This window comes from Accipiter gentilis, chromosome 9 (genome assembly GCF_929443795.1).
Source record: "Accipiter gentilis chromosome 9, bAccGen1.1, whole genome shotgun sequence".
NCBI classification, from domain to species: domain Eukaryota; kingdom Metazoa; phylum Chordata; class Aves; order Accipitriformes; family Accipitridae; genus Astur; species Astur gentilis.
In genome coordinates this window covers 36,854,256-36,878,068 of record NC_064888.1, presented here as the reverse complement: position 1 = coordinate 36,878,068, position 23,813 = coordinate 36,854,256, and the positions used below count along the sequence as shown (strand labels likewise).

Here is a 23,813-nt window from a genome sequence, read left to right as displayed (position 1 = left end):
TCATTTACTGACATGTCTTAATTTAGTATTTTTCAGTAGTTTTTCTTAATGACTTAATTTTCCTAAGGAGTTTTCTTAATGCTTAGGTTTTTTTCTCTACTGTGCTAAATGAACAGAGCAATAGAAGAACAAATTCCGTTAGCTTTCAGCATGGTGTTACTTATTTCATCAGCATTTGGTTTGTCCTTGTTCTCTAATCCACTCTATTTATTGTCCATTTTTATTAGCTTTCCTGAAGAGCTAACTGTATTGTACGTTCAGCTGATTTAAGATGCAACACTTGTCTGGAATGTTATAAATTTGAGGAGGGCAGGTGATGGTAGAGTTATTATTTCTTATGGAAATTTTGTTGGAGGAGACATCTTTTATTTGTGACTTAATTCCCCTTCTCCCTGGTTTCTATAATACCTCAACACCACACCACCCACCCACCCCCAAACCCAAATTGCAGCAGTGTTGTAAAAAGTTCTTATTTGAGCACAATACAGTGAAGGAATCTTGGCCTTACCTAAGATACTTCTCCTCTGCTTACATCGATCCATATAAAATCGTCAAAAACAGCTTCTCTGCAAACAAACAAAAATAATAATGAGTGCCCACGGTCAGTACCCCTGTGTTGTAAGCACTTATTCTTTAGTGCTGCTGAGCTTCCTGAATGATATGAAAATTTTGTGACTTCCTCCAAATTAATGTGAATTCCTTCTTGGCAGCCTCCCTCTTGGGTATGGACAGGTTCCCCCTTTGATTGCTTCTGCCCTGGCCCCTCTCATCTGTAGCAGCATAAGCAAGAGGCAGGTGCTCAAGTAGGTGGCTTCAAAATACAACTTGAATTGTGAATAAGCAAACACCTAGTAAATGGATAGTATGTCGTGGGCTCAGTGCATGTTAATGAATAGTGCCTTTTAAAAATAATTCTACAAAACATAACGCTTTATAAATATTATTTACTAATTTTGCATCTTAAATCTAGTTTAAACCAGAAAAATGCATTTTAGATTATTTTTGGTGATAAAACTAAATAGTAGTGAAATGGCAGGCTGTAACAGAAATTACCAAAATGTTGTGGTTAAAGAGAAAAAACTTACTCCCCTCTAGTCAAAAGTGGGAAGAGTAGTAACTGAGAAATTTGTTAAAGGCGCAGAAATAATGAGCAGCCTGGAGGATCCATATGGATTCGTGCTGTTCCTTTTGTGGTACTACTCAGGAAATGTAAAAAGAATGAAGGAAAGTTAGTAGTGAGGAGCAGAAGAGAAAGGTAGTTATGGGGGAAAACAAAAAGTTGCGCCCAGTTGTAGATTTATGGGATTATAGTAATATTTTCAAATTATCTAGTAATATTCTCAGCATTTACATTTTGACAACAAATGCAAGCACATCCTGTGAATAAGTCATAATTCTGAGTCAGTGTCTGAGTGCCATCTGGATTGAAATACTCCATTTTCTGTGCACACACACGCTCAGCTGAAATAATTGACCTTAATTCGCATACCTTCAGTTATTTTGTTTCTAAAATAAAGGTTTTCACACATAGTCTTTAGCCAAAATAATAAGTAAACTAAGACCACTTTAATTACTGTGATTCCAGTTGATGTTAGCTAACCCCTTAGTAAGGGTGTTGTGATACATCTCAGTTCCCATATGTATTGTGGTGTTACGATGTCACTCTGTAGTATTTATTTTTAAACTCTACTTTGTATATCTCATTTCAGTTGGCTTCCAGAAAGTAATAGCATTCATCTTTGCAAATGTCATCACTTATTTTAATAAATAATCTGTTTTCTTCTTCATTTCCCCTCATACACGATGTAGTCTGTGCTCTGCCCCTTGCCTTAATTTTCCTACTTACTGACTTTTGGGGCAGTCTCTTGGCATAGTATCTGAGTGATTTATCACGAAACGTACTTCTGCATTTTTTCATAGTGCATTTGCTGCTAATCAAAATGTTAGATAGTTCTGGGCTCTGGGTGTTGGTTTTTTATCCATTAGCTATGGATGTTTATGTTAGTGAGATCTTGTGAAGTGAGTTTCTTCAGTGTATCTCGCTTGAACATCATAATCTAAGATGAAGTACTACTTTCCTGTGACAGCTGATGGATGTGTTCTCTCATTGGGATTTTGATGGTCCTTTTTAGGGGTAATTTTGCTGGTGTAGAAAATTCTCCTTGTTACTGTGTAGCAGATTAAAGTTGCTTAGTAGATCAGGATGCTGATTTTACCTGTAAATCAAGGTTAGAAGCCTTGTCGATACTGTGATGATTGTGTGGCTTTTTGCAGAATTCCTTCAGTAATTTTTGAATTAAAATCGAGATTTTGCAAAAATCTTTGGGTGTAATCTGATGATTTCAGCAAAGCAAATTATATCAGCTCAATAGATATTTACTGGTAGAGTGAAGGCAGAGTGGCATATTTGAGAAGCAGCAAAATGGGTGGGAAAATTCCTTTAGCAGTTTCCATCTTCGCCACTGGCAAGAAGGTGGAGTCAGAAGGTCATCTGTCATGCACAGGTTGAATGTGCCAGCTAGAAGTCTTCTAATTCCTTTTGAAATTGGTAGACAAGTATCCCAGTGGTTTTGGAGGCTGTATATAGTATATAATTAAAATGTAATTAAGATTACATAGTGTTTTTTCTTACCCATACTGTTACTATTTTTCTTATTGGTATTGTCAACCTGTCCTGCTCACTGTTAAATGGTGAGCAGAATAGGTTGAATGACACTTCTTAAAAGAAGAGACCAGACTAAGACTTGGAACTGTCAAATTCCGTGGCAGATTTGGAGGATAAGACACCATGACATCAGCTTCTTGCTATTTGGAGAAGAGAAACAAGATACTGGTTTCAAAATATTTGTTAAATGCAGGATGAAGGTGCAATGAGAATAGTGTATATAAGGAAAAGACAGTTGGAAAACCAAGTTCATGGGAAGAAAATGAAATCAGAGAAAGCGGAGGAAAAGAACAGTTGAAATTGTTTTGAAAATATGTTTGTAGATCACTAGCTATTTAGATAGAATAGGCAAGCCAGAATTTTGTAACTTGCACGTTTATAGTAACTTACTTCAGTTTTCTCCTTCACTCTTCCTGTCTCCCTTCTCTAAGGCAAAGGGTTCAGCACTGCTAATACTACAAAATTTACTTTAATAGAATTGCAGAAGATGGTTACTGTCTTTCTTAGAAATAAGGGAGTTTGCTTTTTCCACCCCTAATTGTAGGTATTGCCAAAATTGAGTAATTTTGTCACAGTTAGAAAATAGCCATGTTTATTCAGATAGGGCTTGATTTTTTCAGGGCTGACTGGGCAGCAGGATTTTTCCTATTCAGCCTTGAATCTTGATCTTCTCTTTATGGGTTCAGAAAAATTGTCAGCATACAGAGTGGCAATTTATATGATACTTACAAAATAAAAACGATCAGAAACCTGTGCAAGACAGGCAAAGCCCATTAGCGCACTCAAAACCAGATGAGAAAAAGAAGCAAGCGTTGTTCTGATGGAAACCATAGGGGAAAAGTCGAAATTAGAGGGTGTATGGAGGACGTTGTCCTACCGGACATTTGAAGGTGAGAGCAAGAAGTATGAATGTGATTCAGAAGGCAATAGGGCTTCCTTTGAAGTTGGGAAAATTTGCCAGACTTTGTACAAGGTCTGTTTAAATAAAGACTGTCTGCAAGACTGGATGTAATATTTGGTTATTAAATAAAAGGGCATCTGCTCTCATAAAAGCCACCCTGTTTTGTTCGTGTATGTTATTGGCTATTTTCCTACTTTGTACAGGCTTTCTATAGAATAAGCTTATGGCAGCCTGACAAATGGAGCATTTATTGTGGCTAAAAGTACTGTAAACAAAACCAAAATAGCAAGTTTTATTGGCTTTTATAATACATTACAATTTTTTAAATTGGCAGTGGTATAGTGGAATTCAGTATTTTAGGACCCAAATGTTGTTATCTGAAAACAGTGGACTTCATTTTCCAATTCTTTTTTCTATTATATACAGTGCTGTTTTTTCTATTTGTTGCTCACGCCCATGTGTTGTAGAAAGAGATTCTAATAAGAAACATTTACAGACTCAGTTGCTCATTCACGTGCAGTTCCACACAAATGCATTGCCTGCATTTGTTCTCATCTGTTTAAAAAAGTAATTATTTGCCTTTGAATTTGAAGAAAATCATGATTTGAGTCTGCTTCTCATATTGTCTTGTTATGAGCTGAAGCATATGGAACCTTCATTATAACTAAAACAAGATAAACTCTCTAAGGTAACAAAGAAACCTCCTTGAAATGCCTATGAAAATTAAATATCTGTGTTTTATACAAAGATTTAATCCAGCAATCATTATTCAAATAGAAATTCCACTGAACTCCAGAGGAATTTTGCTGGAGTAAAGAGTTTATGATTAAATTCTATTGGAATTAATGGTAGTGTTGAACGTGGTCCCAGCAGGTATGAGGTCCAGTCTCTTATGCTGTTGTGTTCTCTTCTTAGGGTAAGGTGAGTTTCTTTGTTTTCCCAGCTGAACTTAGTTTTAGCGTCAAGTTCTTCAAAGTCTACTTTGAAAACAAATGTACAGGCTGCAAAGGCAGTGTATTAGTTGTGTGCTGGAATTCTGTCCTTCAGACCTGGCGAATGTCAAAATAGTATGCGGACATATGCCGTTAGCAGGTGAGTACTGATAGTGACACCGAGTGGTTGTTGATTCATGATAACAATGTCAATAATTGAGTTAATTTAAGTTCTAAAAGAAAAGGCTTTCTTCCACACAGCAAAAGCTTAAGAATTTATGTCCTGATATTGTTCTAAAACAAGCTAGCAAGTGTCATACATCTGTTTAAAGTTTCACTAATTCCTAAGTAGAAACATACGATAATTTGGCAATCTTATTATCAGAGATACAGTATTAATGTTTGAGACCTGGGGGGGGGGGGGGGGGGAGGGGGGCCGGAGATGGAGAAGGGGAATATCTTTTCTTACAGTGTAGGCTGAACCATTACATTTGAATGTGAGGTCCTCTGCCTATTAAGCCTCCTAAAACACTCATAAGCCTTATTTATGTTTAGTGTCTGTCTAAGAAATCATGGTGAAGACTTTCTTAGTTTCAAAGTGATTTTTGGTTTGTTTTTTTTTTTTTTTTTTTCTGCATGGGCAAGATCTGTCTGATGGAGATTTGTAAGCAAGAGCTTGCTCATTATGGCTGTGTATTATTTTTATTTTTTTAAGAGACTATGTGAACATATTTTCTTTTAAAGAAGAGTTTTAAAGGAAGTGGGCTATCTTGTCTTCCAGTTTTGGTGATATTATATGTCGCAAAAAAGATTTACTCTTGGTTCTGTTGTGTGTGTTTTCTGTAGTGACTCTATAGATGAGTTAAAGAGTTTCTGGAAGCAGTTACCAAGAAGTGAACTGTTATTAACTAAAAGGAAAAATGATCCGTCTTCTTCAGACACATAACATATTTCAGGTTTTGCATTTCATTTAAAATACATAAATGAAGTTACCTCACAAGAGAAGAAAAGCTTTCTTCCTAAAGTTTTAATTGTCCTACTGGTTTGAGCTTATGGATCTACTGGTCTGGATTCATGTTGTCCAGTGCTGGGACAAAGAAGGTCTGATATTTCTTAGTTATTCTGGTTTGGTATGGGATATAAAACCTTTTGGACATCACAAAGCAACAAAAAAAGTCATAATACTCTTCATAATTTCATTATTTATTTGGCAGGTCACTTTTAGAAGTATTTTCACAACTCAAAAAATAGTATCTCTGCCTGAAAATTTGATTTCAGCTGTCACCTTTAAAAATATTTATGAAATCTGAAAGGAAATTGAGGGTTATTTTTCTCCTTTCCTGACCTTGTTTTCTATATTTGGCAGTATTGAATAATGTATGTATAACTGCATAATCAATTTTGCATCTGTGCTGATAGGCAATTTCATTTCTTTGTCTCCAGTTCAAAAGTTACTTCATCATGATAATACACTGTTGTGTTAGTATGTGTGCATGCATTTCTCCTGACAGTGGGTTTAGAGCGCTTGTTTGGAGCTGGCGGATCTGAAATATGCCCTTGTGCCCTTTTTGAAATAGGAAAAGGCTATTGATGATGGGTCTGGAGATGGGGTTGTCTTTTGGTCATTCATTTAGGTGAAGCTGTGGAAGGAGGACTGAGCCATAATTCTGCAGGGACAACGGAGCACAACAGGGAATGAATAAGACACTTGGATAATGATAAAGCCTTTGTTGGACCTGGCAAAGAAGCACGCTTGGCTTTTTGAAACAGATGATCGCACCTTTGATCTCTTTTCAAGGAGTGGGGGTTTATGTCATGGTTCCAAAGCCTGTGGAAATATTTCTGAAGTTAATCCTCCTGGTGACCTGCAAAAGAAGGGTCGGCTGTTAGATACACCTACGCGCTCACTGTTCTGCCACCGGCGCTTGTGGAGTTACCGTCAACATCAGTAGGGGTTGCAGGTGCAGAACAGAAATGATGGTTGACTATTCAGGGGTCTCGGATACTTCTTTGCTAGTGCTAGTGCAGTTGACGTAAATCTTAACCAGTGGCTAGAAGGAAGGGGAAAAATGTCTGCTAGCATATAAACTGGAGCAAAATCAAAGGAGAAAAGGTTACTAGATGAAATATTTGCCACATAGTATACGTTCGGGTTATATACATCACTGTTAAATGAAGGCCAACTGAAAAATATCAAGTGTTCTTTTAAATAGCAGAACAAAATGTATTTGTGTTGGTAATTAACATTAGATACAAATACTCCTTTGTGAGCAGATGTGAGCCCATTAGCTTTGATGAAGTTTAGTAAGCTTCCGTGGAGTTGAGTTTGGTTCTCAAAACACGTGAACACTGCAAAGAGCTTCGTGCTTGCTTAGTTTTAAGTTTTCTTTTCAAAAACAAATAATAGACAAAGAAGTTTTTCAGTACAGGAGTGTTTCAATTTTTGATACGGAATTTGGTTTTCATATTTTAAATTATACTAGCCAGATGTATTAACCAACTAAACAGAGTTTAATGAGTAGCCTCCAGAAAACACAACTTAACTTGCTCTTTTTCTCCTTTAAGGTGGTTTCACCTAGAGTCCAGACAAGGGAAGAGAACTAAAGACAGAGGAGAAATAAAGGTCAATATTCAGTTTATGAGGAATAACATGACAGCAAGTATGTTTGATTTGTCAATGAAGGACAAAACCAAATCCCCTTTTGCTAAACTAAAAGACAAAATGAAGGGTCGAAAAAACGATGGGACATTTTCGGATACATCCTCAGCAATCATCCCAAGTACTCACATACCTACTGCAAACATAGAGGTATGTAGTGGTGAAGTACAGATGAAATCAAAACCAAAAAAACCTTTCCTTTTGGGACCTCAGCGGCTATCCTCAGCTCATTCGATGTCAGATTTAACAGGCTCACATGTCTACTCAGAAAAAATGAAATCCAGCACAGTTGGCTACTCTCATCTTTTCAGGCGTCAGCTAGACTCTTTTGGTTCCGTTGATGAAGGTGGTAAGTAAAACTCGTGACCATTATAATTACAGTTCACTGCTATTAGAGCATTCAAAAGTCTGTTTCTTTAGTTTATGAAGCAATTACAAGGCCAAAAAGTTAAGAATTATTGTTGGCCTATTTTTTTTCACTACCATTAGTTGGTGGTAACTCATAACTGCTGTTTCTGAGCATAAGAAATAACTTACATTCGTCATAATTTATGGTAGTTTAGCATTTTTCTTCTTATGTCCTCATTTGAGAGTATGTCGTAGTGAGGTATTGCATTCTAGGGGGAACTGGAGGCAAAATAACGTCTTGTGAAAAATAATTCTGTTTAAAAAGTTGGAAACTCTGACCAAAGTTTTAAACCTGATTTATACAAAGAACTGAAAATACTTTGCATTGGTCAAAGTTACTGCGCAGCGGTAGACTACTGTCGCTTTCTGGAATGGCACACTAGTCACAGCTGCCTTCTTTGTAGAATTTAGTTTTCACACAGGAAACAAAAGTTTGCTGTAGTGTCTGTCCATAAACATTTCCGAATCACAACGTCAAGGCCATAGCTGTTCTTTTTTGTTTGTTTTTTTTTTTTAAATAGCTTGCTTACTTAGCAGTGTTTTGAACTGAGACTCAGTTGCAAAGCTTCTAGACCTAAGCTAAAATGGGTTCTCTGCATGTCATAAACTATGCTATAGTATCTCGCTGATAATATACTAATGACAGATTGTTTGCAGGGAGTCTAAAATCTCCACATAGAAGGACATTAAGTATTGATACTTCTAAAATGAACCAGCTTGACAGCACAGTTGATGAAACTGCACTTGAAGCACAAAATGACCCATTTACGAATGTGAGTGCTTCGTTACCCCAAAAATTTGCTACACTGCCAAGACAGAAGAATCCATTTGAAGAAAGCCCAGCAACATGGGATCAAAACATAAGTCTGTTTTCCAAACCTGTTGAAATCAGAAAAGAAATTAAAAAAGAGAAAAAAGAGAAAGTTAGTCTTTTTGAAAGAGTGACTGGAAAAAAAGATAGCAAGAGGTCAGATAAACTTAGCAATGGGGGATCAGACAGTTCTACTGACTTGAAATCACCTAGTGCGTTTGGTGAAACTCATCAGGAGAGTTTTGATTATGATTCGACTAATCCGTTTATGACAAACTTCAAGCCTACAAGCATGTTGCCATCTTCAAGGTAGGTTTTTGCCGTATTTCGATCTGATATCTTGAACATGTTATATAAATGAAAATGTGAAGTGTTGAGGAACACAATCTTTATGCTTTATATACATTTATATGATTGCTTATCTGTTTCTAAGTAAAAGTTATGAACTTTTTATATAGTTTGATCTTTTCTTACTTCATTTTGAAGTTACATTTATATTACTAATATGTACTGTGAATGTTCTTGGGTACTTGCATTTTTGGGAGACCTTGTTTGTACTTCAGAATTGGTTCTTCCTGAAAGTCTTCTGCTTTCACTGAACACTCATTGCTAATTATTACACTGTCCAAAGTCAGTGTTTTATCAAGTCTAAGGGAAAAATGAAACGGAATAAATAAAAGGCTGAAGAAAATGTGAGTAATGAACACAAATCCTGGATGTCACCATTTGGGAAAAAAACGGATTTAGGTTCTATACACTAAAGCACAAGAGTTAAAGACCATTCTGTTTTTAAATTGGAGCACCCACATGGGCACTTATCACACTTGAATTCATTTGGCTCGCTATACCTTTGCTGAATTCAAGTCATTGCACAAGGCAGCAGTTTATGTGCTAAGCAGAATGAATGAAGTTACAGAGGCTGATAAGAAACTGTGATTTAAATAATCCATTTTAATCTTTTTTTGTCTATCAACAGTTAACTTGTTTTCCTTAAAAAAAAAAAAAAGTTGTGTCCCACAGTTTGTTTCCTTTCTGGCTTTTGTGTGCTAGTGAGGAAGATATACTCTTCTCTTTTGCCCTCTTTCTTTTGTTCCCCCTCTTCCTCCCTCTTTCTCCCCCCATACACTGTTCCCAATAGGTAAATATTTAAGCAGATAATTATGTAACGTTTATTCATTTTTTTCTGTATATTAATGCCAGAAGTTAAGTCTTTTTTTTTTCAAGGTAATGATTAATTTTTATTTAATGACTTAAATTTGGTAGAAATTGAATTTAAAATTAAAATGCTCCAAACTGGAATTTTAAGTTTGTAAAATAAATCACCATTTTAAAGGAAAAAATGGCTCTAATAAATTTGCTTTTTCCCTGTCTATTAATTCCTTAATTAATGACATGGTAGTATTTTCTTTAAAAACAAAAAAAAGTAATTTGTTTCTTGTTATCTTGTTCTTTAAGATTTTACAACAGATTGATCTTATTGTATCCCAACTCAGCTTTATTCATAGGTTAGAATGCATGCACCCCTGATTTAAACTTATAGTCATTTTCTTAACAAAACTAATCACGGATGTGAATTAGATAAATGAACTGAAATGGAACTGCTGTAGAAAAGATTTGGTTGCTAGAAGCTCATGCAGACTTCAATGAATTATCTTCTTAGCGACTTCTATGAGTCAAGTCAGTTCCTAGTGTCTTAAATAACATGTTTACAGACAGAGTCTTAGAATATTATTTATTTCATAAAGGATTTCACTAGATTAGAGTAAGGTTAGGTTGTAGCTTGGTTTGTCAGAAGTTAAACTTCCATTTAAATAAGCTCCTTTAAAGAGAAGTAATTTAAATAACAATTAAAATTACATAGCATTTAATTTTTTTAAAATGAAAAATGTATTCAGGCAGATGCTAGATATAAGTAGTGAAATCTTTTGAAGTTCTTGAATGCAGCAGATCTTGATAAATATAAATCTTTAACGGTAATCATGATGGACTTTTTTTTCTTTATTTTGTAATTAAAAAGCTCATCACAGTCCCCATTCAGAAGGACTCTAGTCATTTGTTCCCCCTCTTTGTACGAGTCTCTTTTACTAGTTCTTGACTTTCATGTAAACATAAACTTTTGATAAGACAAATAGATATTCTGTTATTTTCAAAAAGCCAAAAATAGTAAACATTTTGACCTTTTCTATAAGACAGCTGTTATGGAATAATATCTATCACGCAATAATTTAAGTTAGAAGCTCTCAGTTTTTATATGCTCCAGTATTATGTTCTGTGAGAATCTTTTAGAATAAGTTCACTTTCTTTCAAATGTATCTTGTACAATTATTTTCTTTTGAAGTAGAAACTAATACAAAATGTGCATATTTAATAAGTTTACAGTTTAAGTTTACCTTTTATCTGTGGAGGATTTGTTGAATAGAATCCATTTTTAATTTTTCAAACTAGTAATACTGTGAAGAAAGAATTGTATAAATCTGTGGGCACAAAATAAATGAGGTTGAGTAACAAATTCAGTATGCAGAAAGCATACGCAGGGAATTGAGACTTTGAGTTGTTTTTTATTTACTTAACATGCTATTAAGCTCTTTTGGATGGATACCATTTCTACAAGTAAACCAGGCAGTTTCTTTTTATTAAGGTGTGTCCAAAATCAGTGTTCTGGTGTGAACGAGGAGTTTGCTCTGCAGGTGGATCTCCCAGTTAACCCCACTTAGCTAAACCTTTGTTTGAGTGATGGAACGGTCCTGGGGCATGTGAACTGGATTCCTGTCTGATGAAACTCAACTGAAAGATGTATTCCAGGAGCACACTGTAGCCAGAAAAGGGTGTTCAGTCCATGGGACCAGGCTGGAGATAACGCGAAGTGGAAGAAAAAAACCCCACAGCAACTCTCTTTCCCACCCTCAAAAAAAATGACCAAACCCAACTCCTTTATGTGCAGAGTGTGAAGGTCACGTTCTTGGCACCAATGAACCTATGTCTGTAAAGTTAGCGGGAGTCTTTTCAGCAACTTTGGTGAGCTTTGGGTCAGGCTCAAGTGCATCCCAATTAATTGTGTTTGGTAATGTTGACTAAGCAGTAATGATGTGCAGGACAGCAGCTCATAACAACATCACTAACTGGTGGCTAGGCGAGTTGCAGAACAGAGTTGCTGAATAGCCATTCCCCCAACCAATTGTTAAGTGCTAACTGGCTGTGTGCATACTCTGTCACTAATTACTCTTATTTGCTAATTAAAAGAATGAAGATAAATGCATCTTCCACATGTTTTTTCAGCTGCTGATACAGAAGATGTAGAAATGCTTCAGCAACGGTTACAGGATGTTTTTTTCCTAAAAGCAAGAAGTATCCCAGGGTTATTTGAAAATTATTATTTACTTTTATTACTACTATTTATTATTGTTATTTCAAGAAGGTTTGAGAAGTATTTTGGAAAAGCAAAACAAAACCTGCCTGGTTTGTGTATAATACTAGTTGTCAGGAAATCACAAAATATGGACCCCTAATTTCTATTAACCTCTGCTCTAGCAAAGGCTTGTTCCGTGGCTTTGGCTGAATCACTTAGTCTCCCTGCTCCTGATCTGTAAAATGGGGATGATATTTTGTTACCTCTTACAAATGCTGAGTGTATAAATTAGTATTTTTTAAGGGTTTTATAGATACGGTATTACAGTATTACATAAGTGTTAAGATTGGGGTTTTTTATTGTCTGGTGTAGGTGTAATATAGATATTTATGAGCTGATTTCTTGACAATTTAAAAATGCTGCAGTCTCATAGTGAAACAAGAAACGCTGTTTCTGCAAATATTACAAAACCTGTTAGCTCCAGAGGATTTATATCATACAGCCAATGAAGAATTTTTAAGTGCACAATATGTCTAGTATTTTTAGCCAGCATTTACCAATGATAGTTTTGTCATTGTGCTTCTTAATCCACTGCTTTGAAACTTTTACCTAATATTATCTTGAATTGCATTCATTCTTACAATTACTGCTATGGTCGTGGCTCTCAAGAGGTTAATTTGCAGTCAGGAGCCACGTGGATTTTGTATTGAACACAGTTAAAGAAATTGAGGGTACTCCTGGAAAACAAAGATTTTTTTGTGCCGTGACCAAACCTTATGCATCCTTTCTCTGAAATTGTTTGTGTTTAGGAAAATACACTACAGTAGGCTAATAAACTGATGTGAAAATTTCTCAATTTACACCACTTGACAAGTGCTAAAAGAAAAGCATCTTTAATTTTAATGTGTTATTAGGACCTTTTTAGAGAGATTGTACAAGTTATTAACAAGGTCCTCTGAGACAGGAGACGGGTAATTAACAAGACCTACAGAAAGAGAGTTTAGGTAATTAACAAGATCTTAGGCACTGGACAGAGGGAAACAAATAGTCCAATATTTAAAGCTGACAGGTTGTTACTAGTCTGATCAAATTCCAGATCTGGGAAACTGAATTGACAGGTGTTTGGAGCTTTCTAACATTATATATTTAATATATATACATAGACACAAACAATATAACTGTGTGGCTGTGTATACGTATATGTACACATATAGAGAGAGATGCATTAAAAAAGCCTTTAAAAGTAGCACTTTCATGACCTAAGTATTGTTAAACTGAGACAAAAGAAGATAAAGCTTGTGCCTACATACCAGTTACACTTTATCTCAAGTTCTGGTAATAAATATGTTACATTCTAAACAATGTGGAAGATGGAATAGTGGAGGAGAAAGAAACATGTATCTTCTTAGGATTCACTGTAACAGTTATGAATAATGTTCATATTTATAAAATTAGTTATTGGTCAATTGGAGCATAAGATACAAAAATATTTTTTAATTTTTTCTGTGTTCTTTTGCTGCTTCATCATTTTTCAAAAATTGCAACTCAAAAAAAACCCCAAAGAACCCAACCTTTAAACTCATTTCTTTTGCATCTTTCTGCTTTGTCTGTCGTTTCCGAATGTGGTTATTTTCTTCAGCCTCTCTCCCCCATACTGTCATCACACATAGCCGTTAGAGCTGCCTGCCTCTCCAGTGTTGCCTTTCCCAGACACATCAGTGCCTGCAGTTTCATTTTTCCCAATGGATGCAATGTTTGAAATAAGCAGTGTCTCTGCATTTTGATGTGTTCATTACTAGATTTGGAAAAAAACAAACACCGAGGTGCCATGAAAACATGAGGCTCTTGATAACTGTGATGTGTTTGGATCATGTGAAATTGTTTGGATCATGTGAAATTGTTAAGTCTAAAGAACAGCTGATGTCTGTTACGTTTCAGCAAATATTAAAATTTTGTGTGTGTGATGGTCAACCAGTTGGAGCAGCTTTTGCAAAATCATGGTGTTACCCTGACTTTTAGGTTACTGCTTGTCAGTTGAGCTATGTTAGTAGAGCAGGTGCCTGTCTCTAGTCAACTGCAGTGGTAAAGTAAAACCTGTTAGCTTAAACCATAGTGAAGATAAGTTATTAGTGCAATAACTTCAACATCGTCAAAAGATAAATGGCTGTTAAATGGTTTCGATCTCGCCTGTTACATATGATGTGCCTGAGGCAGAGTTACTGGCCACAGCTCTATTGGAACGAACCTGAGACGTTGCCTGATCAAAGCAAAGGGTTGTAATGGCTGTATATTTCTTTACCAAATAGGTCATCCTTTTCCAGTGTACAATACAAGTCACTATTTTTAATTTTCATATGCCTTGTTCAGAAATGTTCATCTCTAACAAGTTTATTATTGTGCTTGCTAGACTGTTCTGACATTTTAACATATTTTTTTCCTCTGTTAGTCAAAAAATGACATCAAGTGAACTATGCTATTTTCAGAATCTTGTTTCCTCTGTCAGTGTTAGCATGTTTATTTTAAGAACAGCATACTTCTGCATTGCTTTTCTTGAAATGAAAGGATTTTTTTCAGTTCTCTACTGAAATTTGACTAGACTTATCTCTAGTCAACTGTGATTATCTATAGTCTAGGTAGAATATTGATAGACTATGATAGTGCATTAATTATACTGTAGACTGTTAATATTTGTTAATTCAGTGTGGTAAAGCTGTCAGCAGAGCATTATTTCAACAAAACAAATACATTACGGGTACGTGAGAGGTAAAGGGAAACTACAAAATGAACAGAAGTCATGCAAGGATTCTTAGTCTGTCCTGCCAGGACTGTTATCATCCAATTTAGAAAGATCACCGCATGTGATGAGAGAATAATGAAATCTTTTTCAAAGTTACTACAAAGCAATGGTCACAGTATTTGGGACATTACTAGAGTGGGTTGGAGCAATCAGTTCTGAGAGAGATATTGTAGAAATACTTAGTATTAATCTTGACTTTTGGAGACTCTTCACCAGCAATCACTTACTCCTAATTAGTTGTCTTAGGAACATTGTTTTGAAAGTTCATCCTGCTGGCTGCATGACAAGATTTTTTTCAAGCTGTCCTTGTCTATTGGTGTACATTAGGGAATGTGAAATCTTTTCTGAGTGGATGCACGAGGCATATTATCTGTCCCAAGGGGAAATGCACTGCCTGTTCTATTTTCTTTTAAGAGAAAAATAATTAAATAGTAAACCCAGTTTCTTTATTAATAAATGCAGAAACTATGTAAAATTAATGAACTTTTTTTTCCCCTGTTTCATTATAAGAACTAAGAATTAGTGATTTTTTTTTTTTTTTTTTTTTAAGCATTCAAAAGTGGTTCTGGAAGTTTCAATATAAGGTTTTACTTTAGGGTTATTTGATATTTTTGGTTGACTTATAGATCTCTAACAGTAGGGTCTTCTAGTGGAGGTGCTGGCACAACTTTTAGTATAACAGTTCTTTAGTGGTCTCTTGAGAATAAAACTTCATTAGTTTTTTAGCCATAGCACAACTGCCTAGTAAAAGGAGGAATATTTATATGCTTTAAAATACTAACTTTTTATGTAAAACTGTTGTTGTTTGTTTCCAGAAACTTTAATTGAAATTCAGTTGAGTACACTGTGCGAGATCACTTGATTTTAGAATGTCTTATAAGTCCTGAACAATAAATGAATTTGCACGACTAGTGTGTCCAGTGGTGTGCAAGTACAAGTGCCATTGTTTTAAGATACTTAAATTTTTGGAAGGAGAAGGCTAGTCTTCTGGAGGAGCTTGTGAATACAGCCCTGTTTGCTTCTGCTTCCCTTTGATCTGTCTCTAGCAGTATCAGACACCTCAGAATTGGTCACCAGCCTTTTGTGGATCCAAATCCATGTGTGTGTTCAAAATGAAGGTGTTTACACATAAAGCCCAAATTTTGTTAAATTTTTCGAGTTGACTGAAAGTTTCTGTGCTTCTATATAGTTGCATTGTCATGTTTCTACTGTGCTAAATTTGAGATATACGTGAGCTACAAGAGAAAAGGCAACTTCCTTGAAGTGCATGTTGTTATGGTGCTTGAAAATGGTCCTCATTCTGAAACTCTAACTTCTTTATCTCATGGAGCCTTCTGCCTTCTTTGAAGGGCTCCATAGAGTGCAGCAGTATACTCGTGAAACAGATCATTTCCAAAGTAGTCTGTGTAAAGAATATGTAACTGGAGAACAAACGATTTGCAAAAGAAGTGTGTCTTACATTGAAAGTTCAGGATTTTTCATCCAGTTTCTTAACTCTTGGCCTGAGACTTTATAGTAATATTAAGAAATGGAATGATAGCAACAAAACCTGATAGTCTTTTTTGTGTCCTCCTGGGGTTACAGAAACTCCAGAAGGCCTTGGAGCACGGCTTGACAGCAGGACAATTTATATAGTGAAGTGTCTTAAGTGATGTTCCCCAGAATCTGATTGGGAAATAAATGGTAATATGCTTACTCCATACTTGCTTAGCTGCCAGACATGACAGTCATTCCTTCTCAGAGTATAAAGTGATGTCTGCATTGCCAGGCACAGCAGGCTAATAATATTCTATGGAAACCTAAGTTTCTGAATTTCATTAACTGTATCTGATTTTACTCATTTCTTTTGTGTTTCTAGTACGTTGGTAGTAACTTAAATTGCATCCTCATATTTCAAGGTTTTGATACGTGTTGTGAGAATCCAAAGAAAAAATGCATAAGCAATTGTCGTGGTTTAACCCCAGCCAGCAACTAAGCACCACGCAGCTGCTCACTCACTTCCCCGCACACCCAATGGGATGGGGAAGAAAATCGGGAAAAGAAGTACAACTTGTGGGTTGAGATAAGGACAGTTTAATAGAACAGAAAAGAAGAAACTAATAATCATAATGATAACACTAATAAAATAACAACAGTAATAAGAAAAGGACTGGAATATACAAGTGCTGCACAATGCAATTGCTCACCACTTGCTGACTGATGCCCAGTTAGTTAGTTCCTGAGCAGCGATCCCCCACCAGGCCAACTTCCCCCAGTTTATATACTGGGCATGACGTCCCATGGTGTGGAATATCCCTTTGGCCAGTTTGGGTCAGCTGCCCTGGCTGTGTCCCCTCCCAACTCCTTGTGCCCCTCCAGCCTCCTCGCTGGCTGGGCATCAGAAGCTGAAAAATCCTTGTCTTTAGACTAAGCATTACTTAGCAACAGCTGAAAATATCAGTGTGTTATCAACATTCTTCTCAGATCTAACTCAAAAACATAGCACTGTACCAGCTACTAGGAATACAATTAACTCTATCCCAGCTGGAACCAGGACAGCAATGTAATAATCAGTCCAAAGACCGAGAAGTAGGAATAGGAATGATATTTCAACTCTAATGGAAAATGAACATGGTAGAGCTTTGCTAATTACCTGTACACAGACATTCCATATTAAAGGATAAAACCTGAAAGCTCATACTGAGCATATTGGCGTAATGGATATTTTACAGGATGTCAAATTAGTGTAGAAGATTTCAATACTTTGAATAGTAATGTTTAATGTAAATATCCTAGTTTTAATTTCTAATAATCTATAGTACAATGATCATATAACTAATATGAATAGCAAAAGATAAGTAAAAAGCTTTTGTTCCTTAGGAAAATATGCTTTCCATACAGAATAATTTAGGATCCCGATTCCCATTCATTATGTTGTCAGAGTAAATGGTTCAGGCGCTAAAATGTTTAAATCAGTTATAGGAAAGATTTTTTTAAACATTGTTTTAATCTGTAGGCATTTAGAAACTAAATATTTAAGCAGCCACTAGACCTAATGTTTGAATTTTTAACTACTATCACACTTCAAAAGACAAAATTACAAGCTCCAGTCATAAACTTGAGCTTGTGATACATCCTGAACTCAACTCCACTGTATTGAAGTTTCTATGCAAACTGCAAGTAATCAGCAGGCAATGTAAGTATTTTAACTACCTCATAAAAAGTAGGTGTTATGAAAAAATGTGAGAGTTTCATGTAGTTCTAATGAAATGTATTTAACTGGGGAAAATAACAAGAAAGTATAAAATAATATGCTTGCTATGATTATGAAATAGTCATCCAAAACAGTCTACAGAATCAGCATTATAGTATGTCTGTCTCCATTATTAGTTAATATTTTTATTTCTCATCGCTTTTCTCCCCCCAGCAGCATGGTGGTAGAGAAGGGTTCTTATCTCAGATGAGCTAAAATTTAAATCCAAGCTAATAAACCCCCAGAAATTCAAACATCTTCACGATTCAGTAAAAATGCCCATGTAAAGAAAAAGGTGCAATAAAATAAGGGATATGATACAACCTGATAAAAAGATCTGATATAAAGTAACTGTTAAGGAAAGTAATTGAATTCCCAGATGAGTGGAATGGGGGACACAACTAATTTCTGTGCTAGACTGAAGAAGTCTATTCTACTTATAGTGGGGTAGGGGCAAGTGTAGAAGTTGGGCGCCTTGCTTGGTCAGCGTCACCTGCCTGGTCCTACTGCAGCTGATTTTGAATCTGTGCTGGTGTGATTTACCTCTCTTTTACTAGTTCCTAACTTCTTTGAAGTTGAATGAAAGTTTATTAGCTGTAAAAGACAACCCATGGAGCTTCTGTTAAAAATCGTTATGGGACCTGGGACCTGACCTTGCGGCACGTGAGACTCCGCAGTGGTGGAGAACGGGGCTTCTTGTCCGGTCTGGATAAGTGGAAGAGGTAGATAATGACTTGATTCCCTGAGATGATGCAGGACGCAGGAGCAAGAAGCTAGATAAGCTCTTTTCAGTGAGCAGAAAGAGGAGTCGTCAAGCCAGTTTGTGTAGGTTGGGAGGTATTTCTAGTAAGGATGCGTTAGACTCAGATATAACACCTGGGAGTTACATACAGTGTTAATGACAATGAGCCAGAGAAACCCAGTTTGACTTTAGTTCTCTGGGTGAGTTGGCAGAAAGTCCATCTGTTAGAAAAGAATCATCCTTTTACTTGTAAACTGAGCAAATTTACTTTGGGCATAATTGAGAAACAATAATTATAGACTCCCACAATGCCGGGTTTTTTTTACAATCGCTGTTCACAGAAAACTGCACTCAGAAAAAAGGTAAAAGAAATTTTTTTTCCAAGCTGTAAAGATAGTTTTTTCTTGCTTCCATAGCAGAAGTTCCTGGCCAATTTATCAAACCCTGGGGAAAAAACAGAGATGGGACTATAACTAGCATTATCACCATGAACTGTGATTTTAACACAGAAAAAAAAAAAAGACTTTTTTTTATAATTGCTTAGATTAATGGTTTCAGAATGCTCTTAGGATGTCAAGAAAATGGCTGCTCGAAGGAGGCTTACGAAGGTTGTACAGCTTGTGGGCTGTAGTCCTAGAGGCATGTTTTCTGTAACCTATTGCCAGTAATCAAATGAGATGGTAACTTTAGGGGTGTATTTTTGTGATGAAATTTAAATTAAAAAATGAACGGTCTCATGAATGTCAATACACCAAACATGCAACTCCCCCAACTGTAGCCATTCATAATTTTACAGTATTTTCTTTTGAGGTATTACGTGGTCCTCTGACAGTGAATTATGGGTACAGCGGTGAGAGCCTGCATCTGCTCACACTCACCTCGGGCTGGAAGCGCTGGCAGGAAACCTGCGGGGCTCAGCGGGGCCGTGGAGCTCCTACCTTACTTAGCAGACAATCGGATTTAAAAAATGTTATATGCAATCTCAGCACCTGTTTCTTCCTTAAGAAGCAGTATATTTTCCACATTTCTCTTTAAAATAGGAGTAAGAGTATTCATGGGGTTGGGGTTTTTATTGGGGAATATTTTGTTTAACAGTTTTTCATTTTTTGCAAGTATATTCAAATTGTTTCATGTAAAATACGCAGATGTGCTCTTTTGTAATTGCACTTATAATGTCCGCAACGTTACGGAAATGACTGCAGGTTTTTTAGCTAAAAAAAAAAAATAAAAATTAGTCCGTATTTCCAGTGATTTATATTTCTGATTTTCAGACGTAACTTTTTGTAGTCAGAACTGCTGCTTTTCTTTTAAGCTGCTGCTATGAAAGAGTCCTAGAACTTATTTCACAGAAACTATAAAGTCATTCAAGGCAGTGAAAGATCTTGCTTTTTTAACCTTTCAGAAAGTCACTCAGTTGAGCAGTCAGGCCATATTATTCTATATCTTGTCTAACATGAGGAAACAGTCCCAAAAGAAAGATATCCCAAATTAACGCCACACTTCGTTAAATAGAGACATTCTTGGTTTTCACCAAGCTAATTCGATCCAGTTCAGTTAACTCATTTTTTTTGTGCTCGGATCACGAAAGGCAGCCATGAATGAAGGAAGTTCATCATGTGTTTGACACATCAGTGTGAAACTAAAAGGCGGGCTGTGAGGGAGTGTTCCTGCCTTTAGCTTTTTAGACAATACCCGATGAAAGAGGCCCCTCATTCAAAACTGGTCTCCAGCAAACTAGGCAGGCTGCTGCGGATCACTGTTACAAACAGGTATAATGGGAATTAGCCAGAACTTGATTCGTCAGACACCTCTTGATTTCTAGTTGTGACTGTTCGAGTAATCCAATCTTTATCTAATATCCTCAGTCCAGCAGATGGTTCATGGGACTTCTGTATGAGCAAAAGACTGCCTGCTTTGGAAATAAAAAGTAATGTACAGAATTAAAAAATTTCATGTAAAAAAAGAAAAATTGTAATGTAAACAAAAGGGGTTTTTACACAAACAAATCAGGGTTTACATTTTACATAATTTACTAATGTAAATTATGTCCCTTCCACTTCTAGACCATGAAATACATGGCACTTAAATTCAGATAACTGTGTGATGAACAGTCACAGAATACATGTTCCTTACTTTAAGCTACCTTTAAAATAAAAAAGAAGTGTAAACATATTTTTGTAACTTTCTGCCTTATTCTCAGTCAACAAACTTCACCCTTGACAGCCAGTACATGCAATCTAACGAAATAGTAGATTCTGTGATGTGAAAGAATGTCTGTTCTAATGCAACCAAGTAAATGGTATTTGTGAGCCAAATCCAAATTCTGAACACATTTTCAGAGAGTTAGTTTCCGCTCCAAACTTGCTGTAGCAAGTCCATGAGAACATAGCAGTACTGATTTTTGAAGATATTTGCATCAGCCTGAGAGACCAGTGGACCATGTCTTAGGCCTGACACTTCGACAATGGCTGCTTTTATCAATATCAGCTGCACTTTTGCAGTTGAAGAAGAAAAAAAATCTCAGCAACATCATGAAATGTGCTTTGCTTTTTCGATATGTGGGATAATCACTAGGTTTATAAAATAATAGATTATTTACTCAATTTTAAGTATGGAACAAAAGTTGATGGCAGAAGATGGCTTTTCAGCTCTGACTTAAGCTGGTGATCTCACTGGAGTTTCTAAAGGACCTTTCTCCTCTAGCAGCTGCCATGAAGGCTGGGAATACATGTCAGTCTGCAGGGGTTTGTTGTTTTTTAACAATCTCATCCTATGGACCTGTTTCCAGGATATTTCATTTAAAGTATCTCCGTCTGCTTAGAAGCTTGAGCTAAGTCTAGAGATCAGAGAAGAGCAAGGGAAGCCCTATCCATAATATCCTTTCTTGCATTTCTTAATCACTTACTCAAATTTTGTGACAAAATAATACAAAAAATACAAAAAAATATGGACAAAGAATATATTATTATTTCCATTAACTTTGAATATTTTCCTGCTTTTCCTAAGTTCAACGAATCAAGAAAATAAATCATATTAGATATTTTATGGCTCTATACCTAATTGGGTAGCGTCTTCTAGTAGATGTTTTGGTCAGATAAGTATGCACTGCTAATATTTGGGCTTTTGGCTTTTTCCCACAGTTTTAATATGAATCCTTCTGGCATTGAGGACCTCAAGAAAACAATGGTGAGTTATGAAGTGTTATGGAAACCCATCAGTAAATGCCAGCTAATTGGTGCTTGATACAATACAAGCTATTCTTGTTTAACCTCTTAGAAGGAATGTTGGGGATTTTTTGTTTTTCTTTTGACACATCCAGAAAATCTAATTTGAAAATCACAGCCTTAGTATAAATTTGGAAATAAAGAAGAGTTTTACACTCAATATGCAGTGTACTTTTGGTATGATGATGTAGAGAAGAAGAGAAAAATTAGATCTTTGCAAAGTAATCTAAAGTAAAAAGAAAACTGTTGCTTTCAGGTATTTCAGATGACTCTAGCGAAGTAATAGTCAGGTGAGGAACTCTGCATTAGGCAGTGATGTATTAATTGACCTAACAGGAGTTTCCTATCACTACAGTTGGAGACTTGAGGACAGTCTTTAGATGGCAAATCAAAATGGAAGCAATGAACTGATATATATGGTAGGATTAATAATACAAATAATAAATGAACAGCCTCTCAGAAAACACTAAAACCAGAAATACTAGAGGTTATTCAAAATACTCTTTTGACTCTAAAAGTACCTAGAATAAATTGTGTACTAAGAAAAGACCAAAAAAAAATCCACAGATTTCCTATGCAGTGTCTTTGTTTGAAAGAAAATGTGGTTGTACTAGAATCTGTTCTGTGAATAGATGAAATCTTTAAAAGTGGGTTTGTTTTCAGTCTTTAAAATACATGGAAAACAAGTTTCACAAGCAAATATGACTGTACTGTTTGGTTTTTGCTGGTTTATGTAAATGATTTGTAATAACATTTGATGTTATTGTAAATGCCCAAGTTTTTGTAATGTAAGTAACTGGTGGGAGATGTCAAAGTATATGAAGGCTGCCTTTGATCAGATAGTAAACTGAATTCTACCAGGCGGTTACTTAATCTCTGACAAAAAGCGACATCAAAAAAATTGATTTAACTTAGCAGCTATTGTCTGCAAAGTAACCATAATTACAGTTTCTATGTGCTTGCAAATGTACTACCGCAAATCATGTAATTTATTGCTGGTAAAAGCATCGGTTTAATTCTTTTAAGAAATAAGATGTGAATGGTTTTATTTAAAGGATTTAAAGGTGATAAAAGAAATCCTTGATGATTTTTCTTTTGGAAGACCGGCTATCCTAAATGTCAGTTGTAGGATTATGAGGTGGTGTTCATTTAATACAAAATACAAATTAGGAGGAGAAGAAACTATATCTCAACCGTAGTTTTGAATGAAACCGTTTGAATTTTTTTTAAAATATTCAAGATTGCTTTCTAAGGTGTTTGAAGTAATTTATTATTAGATTCTGCAATAATAGCCCTCACCAAGTTATTATATTTCTTCCTTGTGCATCACATTTAGTAATTATGTTTGTATGTCTTCTACTCTGGTGCCAACACCTGTCTGAAAGCGGTGTTTAAATGGGAGCAGTAGCCAGTTGAAAGGGCAGCGTGAGCTCTTTAAGGCCTAATTAAGAACTGAAAGGAAGATGAAATAAGTAGGACAAAAGATGTGAAAGTAGCTTAGATGATATTCCCAGAGCAGAATTCCTCATTAGAACAATAAAGAGATGATCAGAGATTTCCAGGCCTTCATTTTAGCTAACTCCATTTCCTCTGGCTGTCAGTGTGTACCCCCAGAGTATTTTGTAGCTGAAACAATCGCTCTTTGCGTAGCTTGTTATTTAGAACCTTTTCTCCTTAATAATTCATTATAAGATTAATGTTTTGTATCAAAATTCTAGTATCTGTTTTTGTAAAGATACAGTTGTTCCTTATACATTTAAGTATCACTTATTTGCTCAAACTGAACATTTAAAATCTTCTTAACTTTAACAATATTTATTTCCAAGTACTAACATCCCTTAACTAGAATTTTCTTGTGTAATTAATGTCATAGGTTATTCCCCCCATAGATCTATATGGAGCATGTGTATGATAAAACATCTTTAAAGCATATGTATTACACACAGTTTTCCAGTAAACATTATATGATAATTAAAGACATCATTGCATCTTAATTCCTGTTTCTTTGTCAAATAAGAAAATTAGGCAAACCCTGTATTTTAGATGTGGAGGTGTTAATGATGTCTTTTCCAATGTGTACAAAAATTTAGTAGCAG

General features: G+C 35.7%; 1 protein-coding gene across 1 annotated transcript in view; it reads left to right on the top strand.

Moving 5' to 3' along the window:
* The window catches only part of RAB11FIP2 (RAB11 family interacting protein 2), a 34,289-nt gene that overhangs the window by 4,867 nt on the left and 5,609 nt on the right, over positions 1–23,813 (top strand). Inside the window, exons 2-4 of the mRNA XM_049810729.1 lie at positions 7,064–7,506; positions 8,223–8,685; positions 21,634–21,679. Of these exons, the coding sequence (XP_049666686.1) occupies positions 7,064–7,506; positions 8,223–8,685; positions 21,634–21,679 (952 nt within the window). The remainder of the gene's footprint in view (positions 1–7,063; positions 7,507–8,222; positions 8,686–21,633; positions 21,680–23,813) is intronic.